The sequence below is a fragment of the Argiope bruennichi genome, chromosome 4 (assembly GCF_947563725.1).
Source record: "Argiope bruennichi chromosome 4, qqArgBrue1.1, whole genome shotgun sequence".
Taxonomy (NCBI): Eukaryota; Metazoa; Arthropoda; class Arachnida; order Araneae; family Araneidae; genus Argiope; species Argiope bruennichi.
Genome location: NC_079154.1, coordinates 101,303,731 through 101,330,655, shown reverse-complemented (window position 1 = coordinate 101,330,655; position 26,925 = coordinate 101,303,731). Strand labels below are relative to the sequence as shown.

At 28.5% G+C, this 26,925-nt stretch overlaps 1 protein-coding gene across 1 annotated transcript in view; it reads right to left on the bottom strand.

Moving 5' to 3' along the window:
* LOC129965429 (acetylcholinesterase-like) overlaps positions 1-26,925 on the bottom strand; it is a 128,157-nt gene that overhangs the window by 30,990 nt on the left and 70,242 nt on the right. The window contains exons 3-4 of the mRNA XM_056079288.1: positions 2,404-2,652; positions 1,307-1,497 (exon numbers count right to left, since the gene is read on the bottom strand). Coding sequence (XP_055935263.1) covers positions 1,307-1,497; positions 2,404-2,633 — 421 coding nt within the window. The 5' untranslated portion in view covers positions 2,634-2,652. The remainder of the gene's footprint in view (positions 1-1,306; positions 1,498-2,403; positions 2,653-26,925) is intronic.

The window sequence follows — 26,925 nt, the reverse complement described above, 5'->3', positions numbered from 1 at the left end:
AGCAGGGGGAAATACCAAGAAATAATTTTTACTATCCGCTGTGTTTCTCCTACCAGGGAAAGCTTTATTCCTCTCTTAATGCTGTTAGTTTTCTTTTGCTCTGCTATTGCGCGCACATATGCAAAGCAGTCACAATCTTTTGTCTCCCTCAGCCTCATTTCTTTCAGAAAGATAAGCGATCCAGACCCAGCAAATGAAAAATTATGATATAAATATTTTTCAATAAGGAAAATTTTTTCGCGAGATTAATTTGGAAATCAATAATAAATCAAATGAAGAAAAAATGATAACAAAAAGGTTTGTTAAAAAATTGTTGTAAATAAATTTATATAAAAAATTTTCTATTGTTTTCTAGATAATTTTTTCCGACAGAATTTTCTAAGAAAAATTATGGGAAATTTGAAAATAGTTTTTTTTTTTTTTCAAAATTTCTGCAGTTTTAGTATTCTGCTGTGCAATCGAATTTAACAAGAAGCTCTGAATTAGGAAAAAAATAAAGAATACGGGTAGCTTCGAGGAGCACTAGTTCTGAAAGAATCTCAAATAAGCATTTTTAGGACCATATATGGCATTACAAAACGCAGAATAAAATAGAGGAAAGATGAAAGTATGTAACTTTATAATGAGCAACCAGCAGCAAAAGCATTCACAGCAAGAAAGTGCACCTATACAGATACCATACCATACCATAAATTATTCATTTTTTATTTTTCAAAATATTACTATTCAAAGAGAAAATATTGCAATGTAAAAACTTTAATTCAAAAGTTTACTGTCGAAATTTTAAGGAATTTGCATTTTTTTAGATCTTAAGAATTTTCGCATGAGGCTTTAATCCCAAAATTAAGGGGTTTTTTTTAAAAAATATTTTTGGACGAAATCCATCATTTATATCAATTACCCTAAATGATAAACAAAAAAATTCAAGTTGATTGCATTCAAATCTCAAATATAGTATGTATCAATGTAAATTATGAATATGTTCAGATCAATAAATTGTTTTTGATATTTCGCACAGTATATCGAATTAGTAACTATACTTTGTACAGTATTCATTTGAATCATTTCAATAAATATTAGATCTTTTGGAAGGGTGTAGATTCGATCTGTAAAAATTTCTCAATAGCTTACTAATAATTATCAAAACGTTTTAAATGTTTATACTAATTTTTCGCTGCAACAAAATCAACTAAATGTGAACAAGAAATAATAATGTCTAAAATAGTTATCCATTATTCAAAACATGATGTTTAAAAAGTTCGTAACACATTTTACAGTTTAAAAGAATTTTTATGAGAAATCTTACTCTCAGGTTTTGGTCTTGGCACCCACACAGAGACGGTGAGACAATCTTCACTCAGAGGCGTATTGGCGTTCCACAAAGTTGAGCCCTTGAAGTCGCCAAATTGAGTGTCATTGATCTGAAAGCAAGAATAGGGCTTTTCCGTAGCGTTCAAAACCCCGTTCCAGGGATCGATTGGTTTCGGATGGCGGAACCTAAATTGAGAACAAGGACTTAGTACATTTGAAACAGTTGCTAAAATATAATGTTTCAGAATTCTTGAAAAGAACGATTTTTTTTTCTATAAATGGGACATTAAATATTTTTTTAAGATTGATATAAAGAAGGAAATAATGTCATAAAGTTTATTAGATACAATTAATTTGTCTTGCTAATTGATAAATTAGTAATTAATAAGCAAGCAAGACTTTTCCCTACAGTTTGAGATTAGGAAATGAACCATTGTTTCACCAAAACACGACTAATTTAGAGCCTTTTTTACGTTAGCGTTAATGATGGTACATAATCATCTCAGTGATAATAATAATAAATCAATTGATACTTGATTTGATTTTTAAAATCGCAATATATAGTCAAATTCTGATTGCATTTTTTTAAAATTTCTGAAGTTATTAAAAAACGGCAACCTTCAATCGGATGTGATAAAATAACTTACCAAAATCATTTGAAAAAGGGTTCAATTGATTGATAAACATATTTCCACATGATCAAATAGGCTTATTGTGAAATTTACGGAAGATGATGTTTTTATAGGTAATTTAAAATCATAGAGGACTAGAAAACCAATGACTTACTGGAATGGAACTAAATTGATAATTTGATTGACACTATACTTATTGCTATAGTGTAAAAAATATGTTCCCTACTAATCGAGCTCAAGGTACTTCTTGCTTGTCCGTGGGGAAGTGGCAAATTCAAAAAGTATTTAAAAAGTCTTGGAGCTTTTTTTGAACGTATTAGTTAGCTGTTATCACTCACTTTGTTCAATAAATTCAAAAAGATATTAGTATCATTTCCCCAACAAAATGAAGTAGTATTTCACTTCTCCTATCTAAACAATCTATCTCAGAATTAGAAATGAAATGCATTTAACTACCAACCTATATTGCCCTACAGGCGGCATTGCATATGGAATTCCAAAAAACGCGTCCACTTCTTTACCATGGCCAGTGGGAATTGTCACACCTCTAACCCGGCCTTTTGTTGTATGGATAATCAGACTATCATCTTCAGCATCTCGGACTGTGCGAGCTGCTACCATACATTGTAAGACTAGAAACAGAAAAGCGACGCTTCGCCAGAGAGGACTGCAGAAATCCGTCATCGTCATTTTTCCCCTATGACATGCGCTGAAATTTAAGAAAGAATTGCAATTAGTGAAAATTTGCAGTGGAAAAATATTTTGATAATATCTATATTAATAGCAGCTAAAAGCATTATTCACACATAATCCTGACTTTTTAAAAAAACTAACCAATAAATATCTCAATCCAAATGCTCAATATGACGTATTTTAAATACCATCTTAATCTTTATAGGCCAGCATATTTAACATCATCATAATCTTTATAGGCCAGATACTACCCACAAATTGCTGCAGACGTGAAATATTTTATAGGACAGACTGCTGAAGCTAGAGCTATCAAATTTGCACATAATTATTTTTTGGGTAGTACGTACTAATTTAAAAGAAACTTTTAAAAAATTTTAATTAGATTTGTAATTAAAAAATTAATCGAAATGCTAGCATTTTCTCTCAGTAATATCTAGGCATATTATCGCACAAAAAAATTCTACTTCAATTTAAAACTCAAAACATTAGCTTTTATGTAATACCAAATTTCACTTGTGTACAATTTTTTTCTAACTTTAATAATTAAAAAAGTATTTAATTTTAAGTAAATATAGGCATTTTTAATCATATTTTATTACAATACTTCATTGTTGGTTTTTTATTACCATTTCACATCATTATTTTATTCATTGAATTTATACAATAAGAAGATTTTGTGTGTGTGTATGTGTGTGCGCGTACACGCGTGTGTTTATGTGTATGTGTGCAAGCGCGTGCATAATGTATGTGCAAGTTATCTTTAGAAAATACATGTAAATTTTAAAAATAATATTATAAAAATAAAGACATCATGCTACGATGTAGATAGACAAACATTATGTAACAATATTTCTGGTTAGAGATAGATTACTTTTAAATTTTTATATGCAACTAAATAGTGCAAATGCCTAATTAGTAGTTTCAGTCAGTAATTCGAAAGAGAATATAATCAATAATTGATTATTGATAAAATATCTCACAATGTTTCACTGTAATATAATGTTCGAATGTGTACGTATAGTGACATGTGTATGCTTAATTTAGTTCAAAGTTACATTTATTAAAGTTAATGTAGCTTAATTAATTACCCTTATCATATTTTAATTGATGTCTTAGATTTAGATCTTAATGTTGCAGATGAAATTAATTTGACGCGATTTCTGACAGCAAGGATTTCATTAGTCTGGTTTACGAACTAGGCCTGTTTAAATAAAAAATTTCATAAAGTTTTTGTACCAAATAAATGTTTAATATATTTAATGTTTTTCCTTGATGCTTTCCCTATTTTCCTCTCCAAAAATTTTTGAAAAATTTCACTAAGCCGTTAATTATTTTAATATGTTTTTTACATAAATAACAGACAGTGACTTATTTCATCCTAACCAAATCCAGTAGTTGAATTTCAGAAGTGTGAAAAAATATCTAAAGTAAAATAAATCGCAATAATAAATTACATGTAGTCAAATTTATAAGCGCCGTTTCCATGTTTTTATAATAATTTTTTTGGATTATAAAGTCTTTCATTTTAAATTAAAAGCAAAAATGAATTTAATTAAATAGTTTTTAAAGATAATCTTATCATTGTGTTAAAAAATAGAAATGTCGTTTTTTTTATCATTTTTCTATTTTTAAGTCTTTAATTCATAATATTTATATATAAATATTATAAAATTTTGAAATCTTTTTTTTTGCAATTCAATACCAGGTGGCGCCACTGTTATAAAACCAAAATTAAGGTTAAATTCAACGACGAGTAGATAATTAAGATTAAATAAGTTTAAACAACGAATTTCATTCTAGAATACGCAACTGCATGAAATTCCCAGTCTTTAGCATATCAGGTAACAAATGAAAGGTCGATTGCAAATTTATCTCCTTACAAATATAAACAAATCAAATTAGATAAAAATTTGTAATATGGTCTTTTGGAGATTAAATCTCCTTTTCGTAACTGGATAAATACGCGATAAGGAAAAGGAGGTTAGTGGTAAAATATTAGCTTCAGAACAAAAGTCTTCTTTCAAGAATCAACTGACATAAATCAAATTTGAGATTTTGGAGTGTTTCAGAGATTTGAAGAGTCAGATACCGATTCAGGAATCGTTTTCATCATTCCACCAATGTTCTAATTTTGTAAGAATAACTTTCATGTGTTTTCAAAAAACGATCCAAATAAAAATGGGTAACTTAATTTTATCTAGCTTTTCAATATTATAAACATCATTTTTTAAATTATAAACATTATCAAACTTTATACGTTCTTATAAAAAAAATCATAAAAAAATTAACGACCTTATTTTTTTTTTCTATTTTCTGAATATTTTCTTTTTAAAATTCAAATTACTAGCGTTGCTCCGTTACAAAAACTCATACTAAATCACTTCTTTAAAAGTATTCAAATCTCAGCACCGCATTCCTGGAATATTAGCTAACAAATGATTTACGCTTCAAATGTGGAAAACTTTCTTCGTACTTCCGTCTGACAAAGTGCTTGTCTTGAATGTTGTGAAATTCTTAATTAATTGCAGAATGCTTGGAATTTTCCGTATTTAAGATGCATTAAAAAGCTTTTTTTTTTTTTTTTTTTTTTTGCGAACGGACAATGAACGAATGATTTTCCGACGTTTGAGTATTCAATCATGTAGTTGGAAGATAAATGGTACAACTAATTTTCTTTTGTTAAAATTGAAATTTGCATTTTAGATATAAATTGATATGATTGAAAATGCACATAAATCCTATATTCACATTGTAAATTAAAAATTGATTATTTTTGTAACACGTTTACTTCTAAATACCGTTTTAAGCTTGATTCCTTTATCTTCATTTTATTTTTAAAATTCACTATAAGTTATAATTTGTACACCCCAAAAAAATTTAAATATCGCTGTAATGAAGTGAAAAGTAATAAACAATGGGTTTTTTTTAAAAAAAATTTAATTACATAAGTTATTTTAATGCATTTTGAAATCAGAATAGAAATCGTCCCAAATAAAAGTGGTATCATAAACAAGCTTTTTTTATTATTTTAGCTTGACTTAAAAATGAATTTTATGCAATAGTATACTGCAAATTTTTGAGGAAAAACAATAAATTTTAATTAATTTTTTAATCAAAATTATAATTAAAACTCTGAAAAATATTTTCTTTGTGAGCACCTATGATCTAAGAATTTCTCCTCGCCAAATTTGATATCTTTAGATTCAAAGGTCTACACTTAAGAGCATTTAAATAATATTTCAATCATACACATCAGAAGACGTAATAGATCGAATTTCATGCAATCTTTTTTCACAAATAGCAAAATGGACTTGCTTTTAAAAAAAATGCCGGAGTGGAATGGTGATTTATTTTAGCATATCCACCATATAAAATGAATAATATCAACACTTAATACTGAAAACCAACCATAAATTCGTAATAAAAATCGCATTTTTTTTTATTATTATTTTTTTTTTCTACTTTTTCGTATACGTTTTACGGAGAAAGTATAGTAATCATCCAAAAATTCAAATTCGAAATTTCGAGGAATCACCTCTGTTTAGTCTTCTCTGAGTTTGAAAAACCTATTTTTGGAAAAATATCTTACTTAAATACGCTTTAAGCTAGACAGTTGAAACTTGGTATACGGTTTTTACACCAAATTTGCAGATTTCTATCAAATTTGGAGTAGAATCTGTTCAGAGGAAGTCCATCTCTCCGGTTGCTCAAATATAAGTTAACACGATAACTGCAAAACGGAAAGAAATAGATAGATAGGATTCGGTATAGTGATTTAATGTCTATAGTTTAAACATCTGTCAATGGTTGACCATCAGACCATTTGTCGGTCTATAATTTCAGAAAAATGTAAACACGATGATTAAAAAAAATCAATGACTTAAATATTTAAAATTTTGCTATGGAAATTTGTGACAACAAATGTAGTATTACTTAACTTTTTATTTCAATCAGTTGCCTAAATTCTGTCTAAAACACAAATTCTATTTCCGGATGCGTGTAACTATATGTCAGAGATTATTTACCCAAAAATTCGCTAAGAATGAAACGATAAATTCAGTAAAAATGCTAAATTCACGCCAAAAAATATTTCTTAACTATTGTCCGCCAATGTCATGCAAGGCGTCCTCTGGCATGACACGTTTATTAGAGGGTATGCGAGAAAATTTGGTGGAGATCACTCCTGCTGGTGTATCCATTGTGTGTAGCTTAATTAAAACAATATTTTGCAAAAATTTAAATATTTCATAATGTGCGTTGCAATTTGGTTATGCGCCACAGTATAATAATAAACAAAGTCATATGCAATCCTGTATAAACTCTCCAAAAGAAATATATAATAAGATTAAAAATATATCTAAATCATGTTTATTGCATTAAAATTACAAATAACTATAAAATTACCAAAACCATACGCAGCCGTGTGAAAGGCTACATACACGCCGATATAAAAAAAATATAATTATTTTTAAAACCATAATATTCGTAATTTCATATGAATCTCAATCTTTCTTTATAATAAAATTATAATCATTCCCATTCCAGAATACCTCAAAAAATCACAATTAAAGTCACTTTATTATCGCAAATCCAAAAGCAGCTTATTCCATCTATATTTCTAATTTACCACCAACAATAACCTTTCTGATAAATAAGCTGAAGAGAAACACGGGTAGAAAAGAATTATCTCCCCCCCCCCCTCCCTCCCTGAAGCTAACATTTCTGACGCTTATGCTAATTAGTTCTCTCGGAAACACGGCCAAAATGAAAGAAAACGTCCCTTGATTACAGCCCGCTTCGCCGGGTGAAAACTGGAGGAAAAAAAGGACCCGGAGGTTCCGGGAAACGGGAGTCAATCGATGACAATTAATTAGTAGCTAGCGAATTCCCAGTCTTTGTTTGACAAAGGAGAATGGAATTTAACATACTAAACAGCAATCCTCGAGGCTGAGCCCCGGGTAAACCACAACAGGGACCGGCTGCAATTTGCCCGACTATCAGCTTGTCATTTTTAAAATACGGACCAATTAGACGCATGAGCAGGTATAACGGAGGTGTAGTGAAAATAATGCGCAGGTAATTTGAGTCGTTCAGGGTATAAGAATAATTTAAGGGGATTAAATGAAAGCAAACGATAAAAAGTGTATTATCATAATTATTTAATTAGTAGTGATAAGATATCAAACAATTCTTAAGCTTTCCTAAATGGCTGCACGATATCAAGTATTAAAAATAATGGTGCTTCATATCTTGCTAGTAATTTTATGGGTCAAATTAATTTTCATTCACTGGAACTCTTCAAATAATTTTTAGCCCAAATTCAGGGCAATTTTCATGTGACATATAATAATAATTAATTGATAAAATAATTTACTTATTATAAGTTTAATTTAAAATGAAAAAGTTAAATAAATATATTTGAATTAACATAATTATATCAATAAAATAGCTAAAATATTTTTGTAAAAATCAATTTAAATTAAATGCATTAAAAATAATATTTTTATTTTAGTTCACTTTTCACACAACAGTTCAAAGTTCATTATATTCAGTTATTCCCTTCTGTCTTAATTCTCATTTGTTGATATAATGACACAGATATTTAGACAGATATGTATAGTTCTGATTAAAAAAATTTCGTGCAAAGGAGAGTTAACAATTAAAGCTCAAATGCAGAATTACTTTAAAGAATTTAATTTTTTAAATCGAAAATGATAAATCATGATAAATTTTCCCTCTTTCATATATAAATTTTAATTATAAATTAAAATAAATACTGTGATTGATTAACTGTGATATAAACTCATAAAAAATTAAATTTGCGTGCAATTTTTTTTTTTTTTTTTGGCAAATCAACACTGTTTAAGAAACCAAAGGATTTAAAGCATAATGAATACTGAACCGCTATTTAGGAATTTATTACAATTTCTTAAAATAATATGTTTAGCCTGTTTACTTTATATAAAAAGCATGTGAATTTTTTGACAATTATATGCCTACCAGTAAAAATGAATTGCCAAATATGTAAGGAAATAGTAATTATTCATTTTATTAGCATTATATAATAGAATTATACTATTGCATTATATAATAGGATTATAATTTTTTTTATCATTCTTTCAGATCTTTGTCCTTATGTACAAATGGCCAAGTATATGAATTGAATAATCACAATATCTGGCATAAATTCTGAAGGAAACTTTATGAGCTACCAATATAAAAAATATCGAAATCTAAAATGCACGGATAGTATATAAATATTTCAATTTATTAATTCTTCTTTACAATACAAAAAGGCATTTACTAGCAAATAAGAATTACAATAAAAAAGTAACCCATTTTGTTAATGCAGAGAGTGTACTTTATTTTAATTTATTCCCTAACTTTTTTTTAATGTACACTACCATTTGAGACATATTGAGAGTAATAAAATTAAATAAATAATAAAATTAAATAATTGAAACAAAGAAAATGAAATAAATGAATGCTTAAAGTGCGAAGAAAAAGTGAATCGGTCATTTTGAATATAAGACAACAATTTTTTTACAAAATCATTTTTTTCTTCACTGTTTCACAGTCTTTTAACATCAACTCATAAATTTCAAATGAAACGAAACAATTTCCCCCATGAAAGCATTTTTAGGTGATTGCCATTTCAGAGTTAATTCTGAAGATGCTTCATTTCTTTAAACGCGGTCTTCATATTATTCAACAAGTGCACATTAATTATATATATTTAGCATATCTCCCTACAAATACAAATGAACTCAAAGAAAGAAATGCCACATATTGAGATGAAGTTATATTTGCAATTTATTAACTAGACTTCCTTAAAAGGGAAATATCAGCATTAAAATTTACTAAAGAGCTGTTTCTCAAAGCAGAAGTGTCATTTTGCAATGAAAGGCTGTTATGAATTCTATTTCACCAGTGAAGAAATCATAAATTATGATAACAAACTCTATATCGATAGAATCTTGTAAGAAAGATTTCTGTTATTGAAGAAACTGAAATAAGATGTCTTTCTGGTGTTCATCCCAAATCCAGGAAACAATTTGCAAAATTTCTTATCAGTATTAAGAATATGTAGAATATCAGGAATCTGCATCAATACATATTAACCAATTACAAAGATTTCACTAATGAATAAATGAGTAGCCTGCAATTACAATCGATAAAGCATCTTAATAACTATATCTTTCTCTCCAGCTTATCTTGTCTATCTATAGAAAATAAGAAAGAAAAAAAAAACGAATTATCATTCCCCGCAGCCTTGATTATAGGACAAATTTCTACCATTTTTGTTTCATATGAAAACTTATATGATCCAGATATATCATCTAAAGGTCACAAAATTCCCCTAACTTTCGTTTTCAAGGAAAATTTCAAAAATACAATTTTAATGTATATTTTTAAAGAAAAAGTAGTGCGACAAAATTCCCCAACTACAACAAATATACCGATTTCGAAAATTTTCTTTTCATAAAAAAAATCTCAGGCTTCTAGATATATCATCAATGGTTACTAGCCTTCGGCCAACTGTTAAAAATCCAAAAATATTATCTTCAAAATCAAAATATTAACTTCAGGCACATTCATTAAGAAGAAAAACAGCGGCCTTGTGTCCATAACAAAACCTCTGATTCAATTTTGAAGATTTTTATTTCATTATAAAATTTTTTGTCCACAGACACTCCATCAGTTGCTGCTTGCCTCTTCCTGATCCCGTTTCATTATCAAATGTTTTGAGTATTAATGCAAAATAAAATTTCGGCAGAATTCCCAGCCTTAACAATTGGTCACCAATTTATGCATTTAAACAAAGTAATAAATTCAAACAACCAATCCCCCATAGCCTTAAACCAATCGAGTTCTTTCAAATTTTATTTCATATGAAAGCCCATGATATTTAAATTAGTCATTCATGGTCAAAAATCTCTCACCAAACCCCGTCTTCAGGAGAAATTTAAAAAATACATCTTTACTGCATATTCTCTGTTGGAATAAAATCAAGATGAAATAACTAGAAGGACAACCAGCACAATTACTGCATCTATTTAACCAATTTTTATGTAATTTGGAGTTTCGAGGCATTCAGATACGGCATCACTGGTCGCCTGTCCCCACATTCATTTTCCAAAGATAATGCTAAGTAAATCTCCGACACAACTCCCAACTTCAACAGCTGGATTCATTCAGTCACTCAGATTTCGTCAATTTTTTTTCCAAATCAATTTTTCCCATTTTTTTTAGCGTATAGTTAACCGATTTCATTGTTTTATGTGTATTATGATGGTATAAGTTGAAATAATACTTCATTTAGTGTGATAAGACGTAAAACTGGTTGGCATTAGTAAATGAATTCTATTAATATAACGGGTGAACATATGGTCGCCAAAGGCGGCTAGTTATATGTAATAAGATAAATAATATGAAATATCAAGGAAAGGGGAAAAAATAAATGTAATGCAAAGTTTGCACTGGTTTAATGTTATCTGGACTGATATGACCACATAACTCAATCGAAGTAACAATAATATGAATCCAGTTGACTAGCGCAGTAGCTCCAAATATTCTCTCTTTTTTTTTCTTTCTTTCCATACCCCTTGGTTAGGATTTTTTTTTTTTTTTCATTATTGAGTATTCTTTATTCTAATATTCTTTCTCTACCAAAATGATGTCATTGCGAAATACAAAAATACCTCCATAAAATTAGATTCAAATTAAATTATATTTAATCTCAACTCTAAAGCTCTGATAAGTATATCAAAATATTTTTAATCATATACACATTCAACGAAAATATTCCTTTCATAATTGATATGCCAGTCAAAAGTATTAAATAGTCGATCTCGTTAGAAAAATATTCCATCGGAATTCAAAAACTTTCCCTTTCCACTCGAATTTGAGGAAACCAAGTTTATAACTTTTTTTTTATTTTGATTCCTGGATTTTGTGTTTCTCGCCATTACTAACATTTCTCTCGCCTTCGTTTAAGCAGTTCGTCCGTATCCGCGGGCGCACATGCCACTTTTTGAAAATTTCTAAGGAATGAGAAAAGTGACAGGACTGCTTAGAACAGGAGTAGGATCTGTCACTGGCAAAATGCCGGGGTTCCATGGTCTCTGAAGGGCCTCGAGGGAAGTTATGGTTCCACAATCACGAATTGAATATCCTACGCTTTGAATGTTGAACTTTGAAGAAATAATCAATACTTACTATTACTGAATTGAATCATCGAAATAAATTATTTTAAACTAAATACTGTCATTTAAAAAAAAGCAAAGAAGAAAAGATTATGAAAAATAAACATATAAATGAATATGAAAATATTTATTTATTCATTTTAAATTACAAGATCTTTTAAAATAATTAATAATAGTATTAAGCCTCATAAAACATCTCAGGTTATTTAATGAGGAGTAATAATGATGAATTTATATTTTCCTATTCTTACAGTTTCCGGAAAGGGAATATTCCATATTGGCTGATGTCATAAAAGTGTAATTATTATGTGAAAGTTAGAAGGTCTGAATAGTAAGTTTTCCAAATGACCTCCTAGAATTCTTGAAATGTCATTATATTCGAGAAAACATCAAAAATCAGTGGCATTATCAATATATTTTTAAAGATAAATAGAAACATAGTAAAATTAAAAGTTAATCGTTCCTTTGAGATTTAATATACTATTAATATTTACTGTTCTTATTTACTCAAGATATATTTCTTTTATCCATATATATAAAATTATCGCATTTTATTTCCTCTATATTAACAAAGGTGCTACACAGATTTGTGACTTTTATAATATCATTGACTCATGTGTTATTTCTAGAGATTCTTTTCCACCCTTTTATTTTCATATACCTGAAATGTAAAACTACTAAATTTCAGTAATAATAATTCATGATGTTTCGTTCCAAACAAAAGAATCAACATATTAAAGAGAAAAAAATATATATTTCGTTTCACAAAACTGAATTACTCATTAAAATTTCAGAATTTCTAAAGGCTGAAAAAATTTCGAAATATACAAAAAAAAAAAAAAAAAAAAAAAAAATGTCAGTTTAATGAATGTACGACTTTCCGAAAAAACCCTATTGCATTATGCACTAGAAATAAAAATAAAAAGATTTTTAAAGAAAGCGAAGTTAGAGCAAAAATTTAATGTCATCTTCTTTACACAAAACTTTTACTCATACACATGAATTTTTTTAAATAAACACCTGCAGCTCACTTTTATTTCAATTTTACCTTAATGGTAATTTATTACATGTAAAAGGAAAGATACAGTAATATTAGAATAAAAGAAAGTAAATTTAAAAAAAGGAATTATAAAATCATTTGTTTGTCCTGCAGATATTTGAATTTATAGTATACAAACAGCTGAACTTTCTTACGATTGAATCGGCATTTTTTAAATCATTTTTTATCGAAAAAACTGAATTGAAAATTAAATGCAAATAAATAAAACACTACATATTAACATAAAAGAATATACAAATATGTTTTTTTTTTTAATTTCAGGGAAATGCTAGTTTTATTTCATAGCATGCCTTTTCTCCTTATTTTTACCCATGTATGTACAAATGTCAATTAATATTGTCTATTTTTTTTCTTTTTGCCTTTAACAAAAAAATTAACTCTAGTGGACAAAATAATTATATCATAAACATAAATATTAAAATTGTTTACAAAATACGAAAACTGCTCTGAGTCCAAGTATAGTAAAATATCTTTTGCATTGCAGTTACATTTTTTTTTTCAAATACTGAAAAAGCAGAATTAATTCACATATTGTTTTCTAAAATTCTCTTAGTTCTTTTCTAATGAACTTCTTCTGAAATATGAATTCCTGATATGTGCTATCAAAAACCAAAAATTCTCTTTTTTATTAGAAAGGATATTTTTTAAAACAAAATTATTCTTAAAATGGGAAATAAACAAATTTATGATATTTTCAAGCATTTATCGTAATGAAAAAATGAACCCAAAAAATTAAAGTTAAATGCATGGTTAAATAACATGAAGTAATTTTGATATAATTTAATGATGATGTTAATTACATTTAATTAAAGGAAAGTGAAGTGATTCATCAGATCAGCTAAATTCTTTAAATTATTTCAACTTGAACGGTAAATAGAAAATTTAATTAGTGTTTCTTTGTAAGTAATGTTTTTAATGCATCAGATAGTTTTCTCCTAATTATCTATAATTTTTTCATTACATTACCTACTTACTTTCCCTTTTAAATTTAGCTGAAAGGAGTTTTTCATATTTTAATGAGAGTCAAACAAATATCTTTTTATTTTCTTTTTCAATTTTTTAATAATTTATATAATTATATTTTAATAAATGAATTCATTATGTGATATTAGTTTTGACAGAGAGAATTTTATATCTGGAATATAATTTGAATATAACTAAACATATTTGGTTACAGAAAACACCCAAAACTAATAAATTTTCATTTTTTTATTTTTTCGTATAGAAATATAGAGAAAGTTTTATAAATGTCGAAAAATTCAAACTCAAGATTTTATTTAATCTTCACATTTTAGCCCTCTCTGAATTCAAAAAGAACATTTTTTGCAAAATGTTTGCCTGTGAGAAAGACAACTCAAAAATTCTTAGAGCTTAACGGCTGAAATTCGGAATATAGTCTTTACAGCGAATTAGCAGCTTTCAATAAAATTTTAAATAAACTCCATTCAATGGAAGTCTATCTGTACAACTGTTCAAATGTAATTTAACACGATAAGTACAAAATAAAGAAAGTTAGAGGAATAAAATTCGTTACACAAATTTGATAGATACTGTCAAATTTCGAGACAAATCCAACAAGGGTTTTGATAGTCTTTCAGTCTGTACTTTCAGAAACATGTAAACGCATAACTCAAAAACACCTTGATTTAAATATATCAAACTCAGTACGTGATTTTCTGATTACATTTGTAATTCTGTCAAATTTTGGTTTAAAAATTTAACAGAGTTGGTTGTCGGTTAGGAATGACACGTCTAAAATACAAATTCGATTTTTCCGGTACTTTTAGCTGCATGCCAAAAATTAATCGCCAAGGTTCACACGATATATTCAGGCAAATTGTTAAATTTACGACAAAATTTAATATTTCTTAACTATTTTGCTCCAAAGACATGCTAAATGTTTTCTACATCACCCAATATCAACAATTTTATGTGGATGTAGGGAGATAAAACTTTTTTATAGAGTATGCGTAAAACTTTTGCGAATATATTCCAGCTGGTTTAGTACCTTTTTATAAATATTCGTAAATCACTAATAGTATATTGTATTTTATCATTGGATGTAAAGTATTGCATCGAATTGTCAAATTTAATTAAATGCAAATAAAAACGTATTCATACTTCTCTCATACATTCACTGGACAGGCATTTTCGCTAGATTGAAAAATTAAATTATTTTTTATTCCCATACATTTTTACAGATGCACCGATTATCTACTTAGAAAATCAGATTTTCTCAATATATAGACACTAATCATTAAGAAGAAGATAGAAGCAACTCATTAGCTTGTAGTTCTTGGATTCAGTTATGCACATACTATTAATTTTCGTTGGTCTTGCTCTCATATTGTAGAATCAGGCTGCCAATTCACTCGAAAATTGCAAGATCATTTTTTTAAATTTATTTAAAATTTAAATTCTACGTTATAAAGAATTACTCTTATATTTTCTTATGCAAATTTTCATTGCAGTCTAAGCTTAACAAAATAGAAAGAATAGGTTTTTACGGACACTTTAAACTCTGTAAACTCTCCACTGACGTCTTCAGCTAAAAGATTTCTTTCTTAACTTATTAAAATGTAATATTGTAATTGCTTATCCGATCACAATAAGGAGAATTATGGAATCTGTAATCATCTCTATCTAAACTCAATTTAAGCTCTGCTTTTCGTCTTAACCCAAAAAATAATACTTATGAGTTATTTTCAGAAAAATATAATCCAAGATTTTCGTCTAAATATGTTGACTTTCTTCGAGGATATCAGCCTTAATCGTAAAAGGAAAAAAACTTAATAATATAACTCTCTGATAATTTTTATTTCTTCAAAATTAAATATTGATGACATAATGCGCTGAGGCATTCTTATAAATTCCATACTGCAATGCAACTCTTTTTTTAATGCAATAGCATAAAGTATAACTATGCATTCTAAACATGATGTCCTTAATTCGCAATTACACTCAATAAAAAAAATATCAAAATAAAACATATATTCAAATTGAATTTTCGCTTATAATACATACAATAGAGTTTGTATTTTTACTTTCTCGTAAACGAAATATACACAGATTGTAGAGGATTGTACGAAGTATATAAGTATTGCAATCGTCAAAAAATGTGAACTTGAAATTTTGATGAATCCTCACATTTCAGATTTTTCTGACTCCTTAACACATATTTTTGGAATTATATTTGTCTAATTCCGAACACTATAACTCAAAAACATTTTTATTTAGATGTATAGAAATTTGAAATGTGGGAATAACATAAAATTTGTACATTTCTAATAAATATTTAACTGAATCTATCTACAGAAAGTCTGTTCAGCTATTCGAATATAAGTCAACACTATAACTTCAAAATGAAGAGACCTAAAATGATAACATTTGATACGCAGATTTAGCATCTAAAATACAAATACCTATTAAAATTTGAAACCAAACTTGCCAAGGAGTTGACCGTCTATTGGTATGTACTACCACAAGCATCTAACTCAAAAGGACACTCAACGACTTAAATAAATGAAATCTGATGTGCGATTTTTTTTATTATAATCGTAATTTCTGTGTCAAATTTTATTCTTCAATCGATCAAAAAAAGAGCGTCCAAAATATGCATTCAGTTTTCAGGTACTTGTGTATTAACCATAAGTCGTCCAAAAACTCACCAAAAATGGCACATTAGTAGGCTTTTTCCTGACTATTATTCATCAATAGCGTGTAGTTAAATACATCTATTAGAAAGTATACAAAATTTCGGAGAGATTACTACTGTTGGTTAATTTAATAACTATTATTTTCTTATTTTTAACATCAGATACATTAATTATATGCATATAAATTGGATTTTCGTGTTTCATTTACAATTTTCATAACCTTTTTGAATGAAAATAGTATTTCAGACCAGAAATCAATCGGAAATGCAGAAATAGCTGTATATTGAAGTGGAAGAAAAGTAATAACAATATTGGTGTTCTGTAACTGAAAATAAATGTATTAAAATGGACACTTACCAATTCCATGATATCACTTATATATAAAAAAAAATTAATATTGCCATAGTGATCAATCAGAGCTAAATTTACTTTAATATCTTTTTAATACTATAAAACGTTTTCAAATGCATTCAATATTTTTAAAAAATTCTCATTATCAATTAGAATTACTATTAAAATATCTTCAAAAATATAAACGTTAAAAGAACAATGAAAATTCGATTAATCTTTTAAAAGAAACAATAGAAGCATATGCAAAATCAAGTGCAATAAAAAAAAGCATTATTTTATACAATGAAATTTGTTATCAATTGCTCAGCAGAAAAAAAAATTATAATGAAAGCTTTATTTAAAAATATTTAATTATGAAATTTTATAAATATAAATTAGCTATTTATTTTGCATTTAATGTCAAGGTCATATTGAATTCATAAGAATAAATTAAAAATTAATTTAAAATAATATTTAGATTCTTACAAATTTTGTTGATTTGTACTGAGCAAACTTCTGTAATCCAACATGCTGCCACCTTATTTTACATTCTGCGCTAGTTTTGAAAATATCCTTATTCAGGTAAGCGTATAAAATAATATTTATAAGATAACTAAAATTGTTTTTCTCAAGTCAGTAATTTGTGGCATAAGTTTCTGTAACACAAATAGGTCACATGTTGCTACAGCAACAACAGAGCAACAAACCTTGGTCTCACAGGTGTTTCTTCTGGCTATTAACGGGTTGAATAAAGAAATATAATTTGAACATGGATTTTATAACTACTTATCTTTTGATGAATGTATAATCATAGCTAATATCCGATACAGCATACCTTATTTTCAAAACTTCATCAATAATCTAAAACTAAAACTTTATAAAAACTGAAATACATTTATAAATATTTTGTTACCTTCTTTAATACTATATTTACTTTACGTATTTTGACAAAAAAAAATTGCGTTAAAATAACTAATAATGCTTTATTTTTCACATTAAATATTATGTGTATAGTGAATTTACTTTTTTAGTCAAATATATTATATACATATTTCAAAAAAAATGTAATGCACTTTAAAATATCGTCATCACATATTTACGATAGATTGACTTAAAAGCTATAGTAAGAAAGATTATATAGTTAATTATTGATTTTATTTAATTTCAATTATATATTTTTATTTAATTTCAGTTATATCTCTTATGGGTTATTTTATATTTATAGTTCACCTAATAAAGTAATTTTAAACTTCAAATTGTGATAGATACTTAATCAATGTTTTCTTAGCAGTTTCTACTTGTTCTGCTCATTATCAATAGGAAGATCCCAAATGAAATCAAATAACTTGTTGACAGCAACTTCCCTTTCGCATTGGTCATAAGAAATATTCATTTCAACATTAAGCCATATTAGTAAATTAAAATATGCCTATAAAAAGAATTTCAGAGTATTAATCATAATCTTTGAGCTTATTAAATATATACCCTTCGATACTTAGTATCTTAGGGGTTCATTTACTATCACAGAGAAAAATTGATGAAATAAAAAAGAAGGATCCTTAACACTCAATAGCCAAACATACTCTTTTATTAGTAGTAGAGACAGATCTATGCACTCTTTTTAAAGCTCTATAGCTTTATAAAGTTGTTAGTTACAACTGAAAGAATGTTATAAAAATAATAAAATGAATCTCAGTTAGAAGTACTAGCTCTCTCCATCACTTAATTTTACATGTATGTAAAAAATATTTCTAATATCAGAAAATCCTTTTTATTAATTTATCAAAGCTATTTCTGTCTACTAATTCGATACCATTAACTGAAATCATTATTAACATGTGTAAAAATAATGTGCAGTATTAATATGCGTGTTTTCGCCTAAAATTTTTACAACTTATTCTCTCTCTCCATTAATCTTTTTACCTCACAAGTAACAAGTACTGGACCAGAGGGATATATTTATTCTTCGTAGAAAGAGATGCAAATATCAGTCTCCTTGCAAAAAATTTCCATTTCTTCGTAGAAGGAGTCTATGTGTCTTTTACAGATAGGTATGCTCCTCCCGTCTTATAGCAATAATAACCGAATAAAGGAAACGTTTTATTAACTAGTCAACAAAAGGATAAAATAATGTGTGGATGATCAAAAGAGGCAACATATATTTTTCCCAGTATTTTGAAGACGATGGACAAGACCTTCTTATTTCTCAATCAAAATCACTATCTTAAGAAGATAATCTTGAATATTATAACTTTAAACGAGCCATTCTTGTGTATTTATATGAATTCATATCGTGTATTTCGGAAACGGCTCTAGCGATTTGAATCAAATTTTATATTTAGATAAGGTTTTGCTTTTTATGTTTATATATATAGATATCTTCCTGAAAAACTCTGATTTAACGGTAAGAAAAAAATAATGATTAAATGCTGACATATGGCTGGCTATACATGACCTACATAAGCGTATAGGATATGGAATCGTGGTTAGGGCTTCGGATTTCTATGCAACTTTCGCATGATCGATTCTGCGTTTGCACTTCAATTAAATTTTTCTTATAACTTTAAACGTGCCCATGAGATAGGATTTTATATAGATTTTTAAAAAAACTGCTGAGAGAAGTCCGGTCTCCCAGATACTTCTTAATTAACAATCGATCTTAAGATAAAGAGTAAACTCTCAATTCTAATTCGATGGGAGAAATAAGTTTGTTAAAGAACACTCATGTCCAAAATTCAGGTCACAAAAATGTTTTTTTAAAGTAATTCTAAATGTCTACCAGTAAAACTTAAAGAAATTATATTTTATATATAGTGAAGGACCGGTAACACGATATTAACCTTTGTTGTGGGAAAAATGTTGTTTAGCATTAGATTTTGAGGAACAACTGAAATTAGACCGTTTAGGCATCGGGGATTTTTACCTGCAATTTTGTAAATATTCCATTGAAAAAAAGAAATTTAGCCTGTTTCCAGTGAATGAGTTTCCAGAAATTCTCGTAATCGTTTAGACGATTTCTTAAGATGGAGAGCCGCTGGCAGGCTTGAAGCTGGGCAGTCTCAAGCGGAGGTGGTTCGATGGTTACAAGTGGCACCGAAAGTGGTATCCAGGTTGTGGAATCAATTCCAAACAAGTGGTAGTGTAACCAGGAAGGCCAGCCAAGGTCGTCACAGAGCAGCAACGCCTGCACAGAATCGCTATTTGGCATTAAGCGCACGACGGCATAGGCTGACAACGGCTACTCAACTTGCTCATGCTCTTGCTGCTGCGTCTGGAAAAAGAATTTCTAGACAAAACGTATGCAGACGTCTAGCTGAAAGGGCTCTTTATGCCCGGCGACCAGTTGAGTTCGTCCCTTTGACTGCATCCAACAGAAAAGCCCGGTTGTTGTGGTGCCGAACACATCAGTTCTTGGGCATAGCAAGAATGGGGACGTGTTCTTTTCAGTGATGAGTCAAGATTTACCACACAGAGTGACACTCGTCGAATCTTCATCTGGAGAGAGCGAGGAGCTCGCTATCATCTCTCATATGTAAAAGAAATCGACATTTTTGGTGGCAGAGGAATCCTTGTCTAGGGTGGCATAATGTTGGACAGTCGTACACCACTGCACGTCTTCGATGCGGTACTGTCAATACACATCGCTAAAGGGATGAAATCATTGGAGCCTATGTGCGGTTGTTCCGAGGTGCTTTTGGTCCAGACTTCATGTTTTTGGATGAAAACGCGCTTCCACACAGAGCCCAGATAGTTGAAGATTTTCTTGAGGAAGAGGATATTCGACGTATGAACTGGCCCTCGAGAACTCCGGATGACAATCCTATTGAACATGTTTGGGATGGTCTCGGAAGAGCCATTGCACAGCTTAACCCCCCTCCTAATACCCTCCAAGAGTTAAAAGCCGCGATTTTGGAAGAGTGGGCTTTGTTGCTCCAAGCATTTATTGACACCCTCATAAACAGTATGAAAGTTCGTTGTGAAGCTTGTATAGCAGTGCACAGTGGTCACACTCCATATTAGATAGGCTTTCCCCGAGATAAAGGCTTTATCCCTGATTCGGAATGTAATTCCCAATTAATCTTAATGTTTCTTAATTCCCAATTAAAATCTTTTCCATGTTGTTATGCGTCTATGTTCTTTCTTCTATTGTAGTGTACCTCTGTGCCAAATTTCGTGGCAACATAGTGAATAATTTTTCATTTTTTGGAGATTTTATGTTTGTGACCTTAATTTTGGACATGAGTGTAAATGCATCTTAATAACCTTGGTTAAAATCTTAGAAATCAGGCCATTCTTTTATCACATCTCTCCAAAAAAGAACGAAAATATCTTTTTAATTTTATCATTAACTAATATCATGCCAAAACGCATAATAATTCATACAAATCTCTGTTCCAGATTTTATTCTTCGGTACAAATTCTTCATCAGTACGAATTGTTTGAAAAAAGCTATTCTGTTCATTGCATTTAATTTGATTTTAACGGACGGGAAATCTTCCAGGACTCTCAGTGTATAATGGATCTGGATTTAATCTCAAGCAAACTTCCCAGTAACGGCATAAAAACAGAATTATAGCTACATTTATTTAATTCAGTATATTCGCAATGATATATACGCATAGAATACATGAAGATAAATGATTTATTTCCATCTCATACATTTAAATTCATAATTAGATTTTCAAAAATTTCCTCATTTTTTATAGCCCATACGCAAGACAGAGCATGTATAAAATTTGCACAGAAAACTTGTTGCTGCAATAATACTTCCAAAATATATTAAAGATAAATACCTTAATAATGAAACAATTAACACAGATTAAGTATTAACACTGATAGTTTAAGTTTTATAAAACTGATTAAGCCCATGAAACCTTTAAAAATAGTCAAACGGCATAAACTGTCGGGCGGACTGTTATCTCAACATAATAACTATTAAATTTCTGTTGAATCAAACATTTTGTTTCCTTTATAAATCAAAATCAATGAATCACAAAATTACTCACGTTCATCAAAACTTCCTGAAATATTAAAATCGCTACTCCTGTTTAATTTGCAGTCGGCCCCGTAAGAATGTACAGGAAACGGCCAATTTAATGAAATCCCAAGCCTCCAATCAATTGCAGCACGCTGGAGAGGATGCACATCAAACTCGAAAAGCCATCCATTGGAGTCGAGCGTTATTAAAACGTAGGTTCACCTCCTCCAACAAGCAAAAAGAAGCCAAAACTGATGTTAAAAGCTGGTATTAAGATATCACGTCCCGCCTTCCAGTTGAAAGGGGCTTTTCATTTCATAAGAGGGCAAAAAGAAGCCATTAATTTTGGTATCTCTGCTTATGATGGCAATTAAAGTTCGATGAAAGAAATGATTTAGAAAATCGGCGGACATTATGATAACAGAACCAATTTTTAATGGCCATATATTCTTGAATAAATATCTATAATGATGAATAACTTTTTATATTATCTTTCTTTCTGATATTCTTAATGTTTTTCCCTTTATTCCTGGCATTTCTTAGATCATTTTTATACACAAGATAAAATCTGGGCTTTTCCACACAGAGCAGCTGTTTAAATGATTCTCTTCAGCTTTGACTCACCATTAAAAAAATGAAATAAAGGCTTTATTTTGTGTTGAATATAATGAATATTTATAAGAAAAAGGCATAATGCTTAGCTGAATATTTCTTGGGGCTGAAATATATATCCTAATGAAATTTATTTTAATATAAATCATCCACTTGTTTTTCGTAGCTATCCTATTTCAAACTCAACACGATTGTTAAAAGGCTTTCATGTCACTGATGAAGTCCGTTTCCGTTTTGTATCAAATTAAGTGCTGAATTATGTATTCAACACACGCAGACTTAGTAATTTTCCGACTCTGCTAAGCACATTTATTTACTTTCTCCTCTTTATATCATATTCTGCACGCCATGGCTTATCAAAACTTTGTTAAAAGAAAGAAATTGCAATATCGTAAACAGCTGTTTAGCAGGTAGAAAGCATTTTAAATTAAAAAATGAATTTTTTCAAAAAATAGCACTTTTTTCCTTTAAATAATAATGGTGCTTTTTTTTTCAGTTTTTAAAGAGTTTAAAATAGATTATTATTACATTCATTTGCTCTTATACAGAGAAATAACAGAAAGAAATATCGTCCCTTTTTTTCAAGTTTTTAATGCTTAAACAAAAACTAAACTAAAATTTAACCTTCTATGAAACATATTTTGAAGAATTCTTAATATAATTGTATAAAATGGTTTTTTTTTTAATTAAACAGAGGCTTGCTTTAATGCTACGAATATTTCCTTCATTTCGGACGTAGCATAATAAAAAAAAATTCCAAAGATTACCAAAAATATAAGGGCTGCATGCATGATTCGCTGTGGTCTAGTGGTAAGTCTCAACTATGCGATCGAAGATCTTCAAGTTCGAAATCTGATTGGACTGAACGATCCGTCATAAGCATGCGTCTGGGACCTAACTGTTGGTTAAATGTTCTCTCGCTGATGCGGTGAGTAATCTTGGAGAGAGGGGCACGGCACTAGCATATGTGTCATTCTTATAGCTTGACCGTGGTTCAACGTTAAGAGGCTCATTGCAAAGTAGTTACTAGAAAAAGTAGCTTGAATGTATTTAAACTTTATTTGGGTAGTTAAGAATAAGAATAAATATTTTTATCAAAACCCAAGGGTAAAAGAAACGTAGCAGTCCGAAGTGTTGAATGAAACATGGTAACGCAATTGGAATATTGATTACTTTTATAAAAATGTAAACATTTCAAAACGTGGCTTGGCAAATTTTCAACACATTTTATAGATACAAAATACTTATATAGGTTGGATGCATTTTCCCGCAAATTTTGTATGTGATGTGCAATTATTATATATTCATACAAAATGTTATATATCTGCAATATTTTCAGATTTAATCGTATTTCCATTTGCTTTGCTGCGTTCAGTTTTTAATGTCTGTTAGTTTAATATAACGGAGGTGATATTCCAATTTTTAATAAATATTTAAGAGATTTTGTTATTGTGAATTTCAAACAGTTTAAATTTCATTATGTGTGTAGCTTCTGAACTATAGCATTTAAACTATTAATGAAAATGTAGGAGTTTTTTCTTACGTTATTAATTTCCTTTTTTATCTCAATGCTTTCATTGCCTGACGTTTTTACTTTTTTGTTTTGATCCCCTAGATATCTGATTTAAAAAAGTATCATTTATGTATGTTTAAATACAACAATTAGAATGAGCATTCGAAAGCTTTTTTAATTATTTTCTTCACTTGGTTATTAATATATATGATAATTCCTAATTATAATTATTCTGGAATAACATAATTTTCTATATTTCACTACTAGATAGAACATCTAGTAAAGAAAATTAGAATAAATTTAGGCAATTGATAATTATGTACCAAAAATATCAAAATGTGATAATGTCGTCGAAAATACGAAAGTGTACGAAATTTTAAAATTAAATCTATTAAGAAATTCATGAAAACTCGATTATGAAATTTAATCTTTATATATATGAAGCAACTCAAGTTAAATAAAGGAATGAAATGTAATCAAGCGACAAATTGGAAAGTTTATGTAAACGGTAACAATAAAGTAACAAACAAATGAATATTTGAATACCTACTATAAACAATTTTATTCTTTGGTATAAATTTATTACCCGTAATTATTTTGTCACAGTCGAGTTTTTAAAAATATTAGACATTCTTTAAATTATCTAATGCACATATTTTTTTAAACTAAGGTATAAAGATCAAAAATAGCCGACTTTAGTCCACTCTTTTCTAACGATTTTTTCCCTTATCGAATATTTTATGGAATAAATTAAATGATACTACTGTTTGTGCATTTCTTTACATATTTTATATAATCATTCAATTGTCTCTCTTATCTTCGAATTAGGCACTTGAGTATATTTATTTCAAATAACAATTGTATATTAAAATATGCATCAATTAAATAATAATTAAATGCCACGAGGTTTGATATTTTCCTTCTTTAACAATTATGTTTATTCTTAAAGGTATTTATCGCTTTCACACTCTCATTCAATTAGCATATAAATGAAAACTTAAGAAATTAATAGCGTTTTTATTTGCTTTAAATACATAGCTCACTCACACAAAACACCGGAAGTCCTTTCAAACTAGTTTGCTGTTTTGATAATTATTGGAGATAAAATGAATTATTTTAAGGTATCCCTTTGGGACGTCGTTCAATTTAACGTCCGCTTTCGAAAAGCACTCGTTTGTTGGATTTATAATTAACATCTACATGGAAAGGGAAAGCCATTATAGCAAGTCGTTAAAACCTCATTAATTTTTACGTGGTCCGTTCGACACATCCTCTACTGAACTCCATCATTAGTGTCAAAAGTTTTAGAAAGTGCGATGTATATACAGATTTACGAACATGAAAGGAAACATTATTTTTAGGCAGCTATTTCAAAGCAATACTGATTGAAATATAATTTTGCATCACCGTACTCAGAAAATGAAAATAATCCTCGTATTGATTAATGAGAGAGGAAAATTAACCGCCAGTGAATAAATCGAAAGAAAATGTAGAAGAAATGCAACAGATTTTGTAATAATATAATTCTGATTCCAAGAGCCTTTTGAAATCTTATTATATTTTTATTATGTTTATTAAGACATCCATATACAATGTATCCACTCTGACCTTTATGGTAAGGCTTAGTTAATTTTTATGGTTGTCTTTTTCTTATCGAAGATGGAATGTATATATATTGCATTTCAGGAATGACTTTATTTTTTATGATCATATCGCTTTTTTCTATTGCCTTAAAGAAGATTTTTGAAATTTCACTTTCGCTACACTATTTCGGCCCGGAAAATAAATTCTATCGTAATATATTAAAATGAACATCAATAAGGCATAGGATTTAGAAAAATATTGAAATAAAAGTAGTTAAATAAAATAGCTTAAATCTATACAAGATTTTACCTATTATTTGATCACTATACAATATATGGATGATACCTAATTTGCGCTAATTTGTGTAGGGGCATTCTATTTCTCTATAGTTCATTATCATACACAGCAATTTTTTCTCATACTTGAATTAATTAAAAATTAGCATTTTTAATTAGAATTTAATGGAAAAAAATTATTTTAACTAAACAATCTAAATTCGGACCATTTTTGCTTTTCATTTTTAAGGCGTGCATTAATATTAATAATGTTTTAATTTTTCAAATATAGTTTTAATTTTTTTTTGTTTATATTATAAGATTTATATTGGTTACTTATTTTAAAGTAAAAACAAATATTTAATTTTTTTATTCCGCCTTTTGTGATCAGATGGCTGGCCGGGAATATTAATTGAATTAAATATAACTTAAATCTTTTATTCATAACTTGATATGGTAACCATAATGACTTCAACAAAATAATAATATTATATTATGATTATCTTAAAACTGTTAAGCCGTGAATTGTCCTAATAAAGTCAAATCTTATGATATTATTATATTATGAAAAGTGAATAATGTGCATTCTATTTGCAAGATGTCTTTTGTAGAGATGTAATTTTTCTTTCCTATTCTTCATGCAATAAACAATATCTTTCTTCTTTAGTTTTTAACACAAAATGGCTTGAATTTCATTGTAACAATAAAGCACATTGTAAAAAATTAGGCACAAAAAAATGTCAACATTTAGGAAAAAGGCTGTGCGACGTTTAAATGGAAGAGATTTTATTGAAGAATTAAAATGAAAAGAAAATGAAATTTTTTTATATTACAATTTTATAAAAATCAGTTTATACCATTTCAATAAATATATATCTCGAAGTTACAGCAAACACTGCCAAAATCTAGTTCAGTAATTATTTTAAAATTTAATTAAAATTTTCAAAAAAGCATTTTGAGAAGCATATGCTTATTTACCAAACTTATTTACGTATTTGTCCAATTTAAAAGTTCTGGGCTAAATGATTTGATCTGCATAGTGTCGACAAACAGATACCCACATACCATTCTTCTT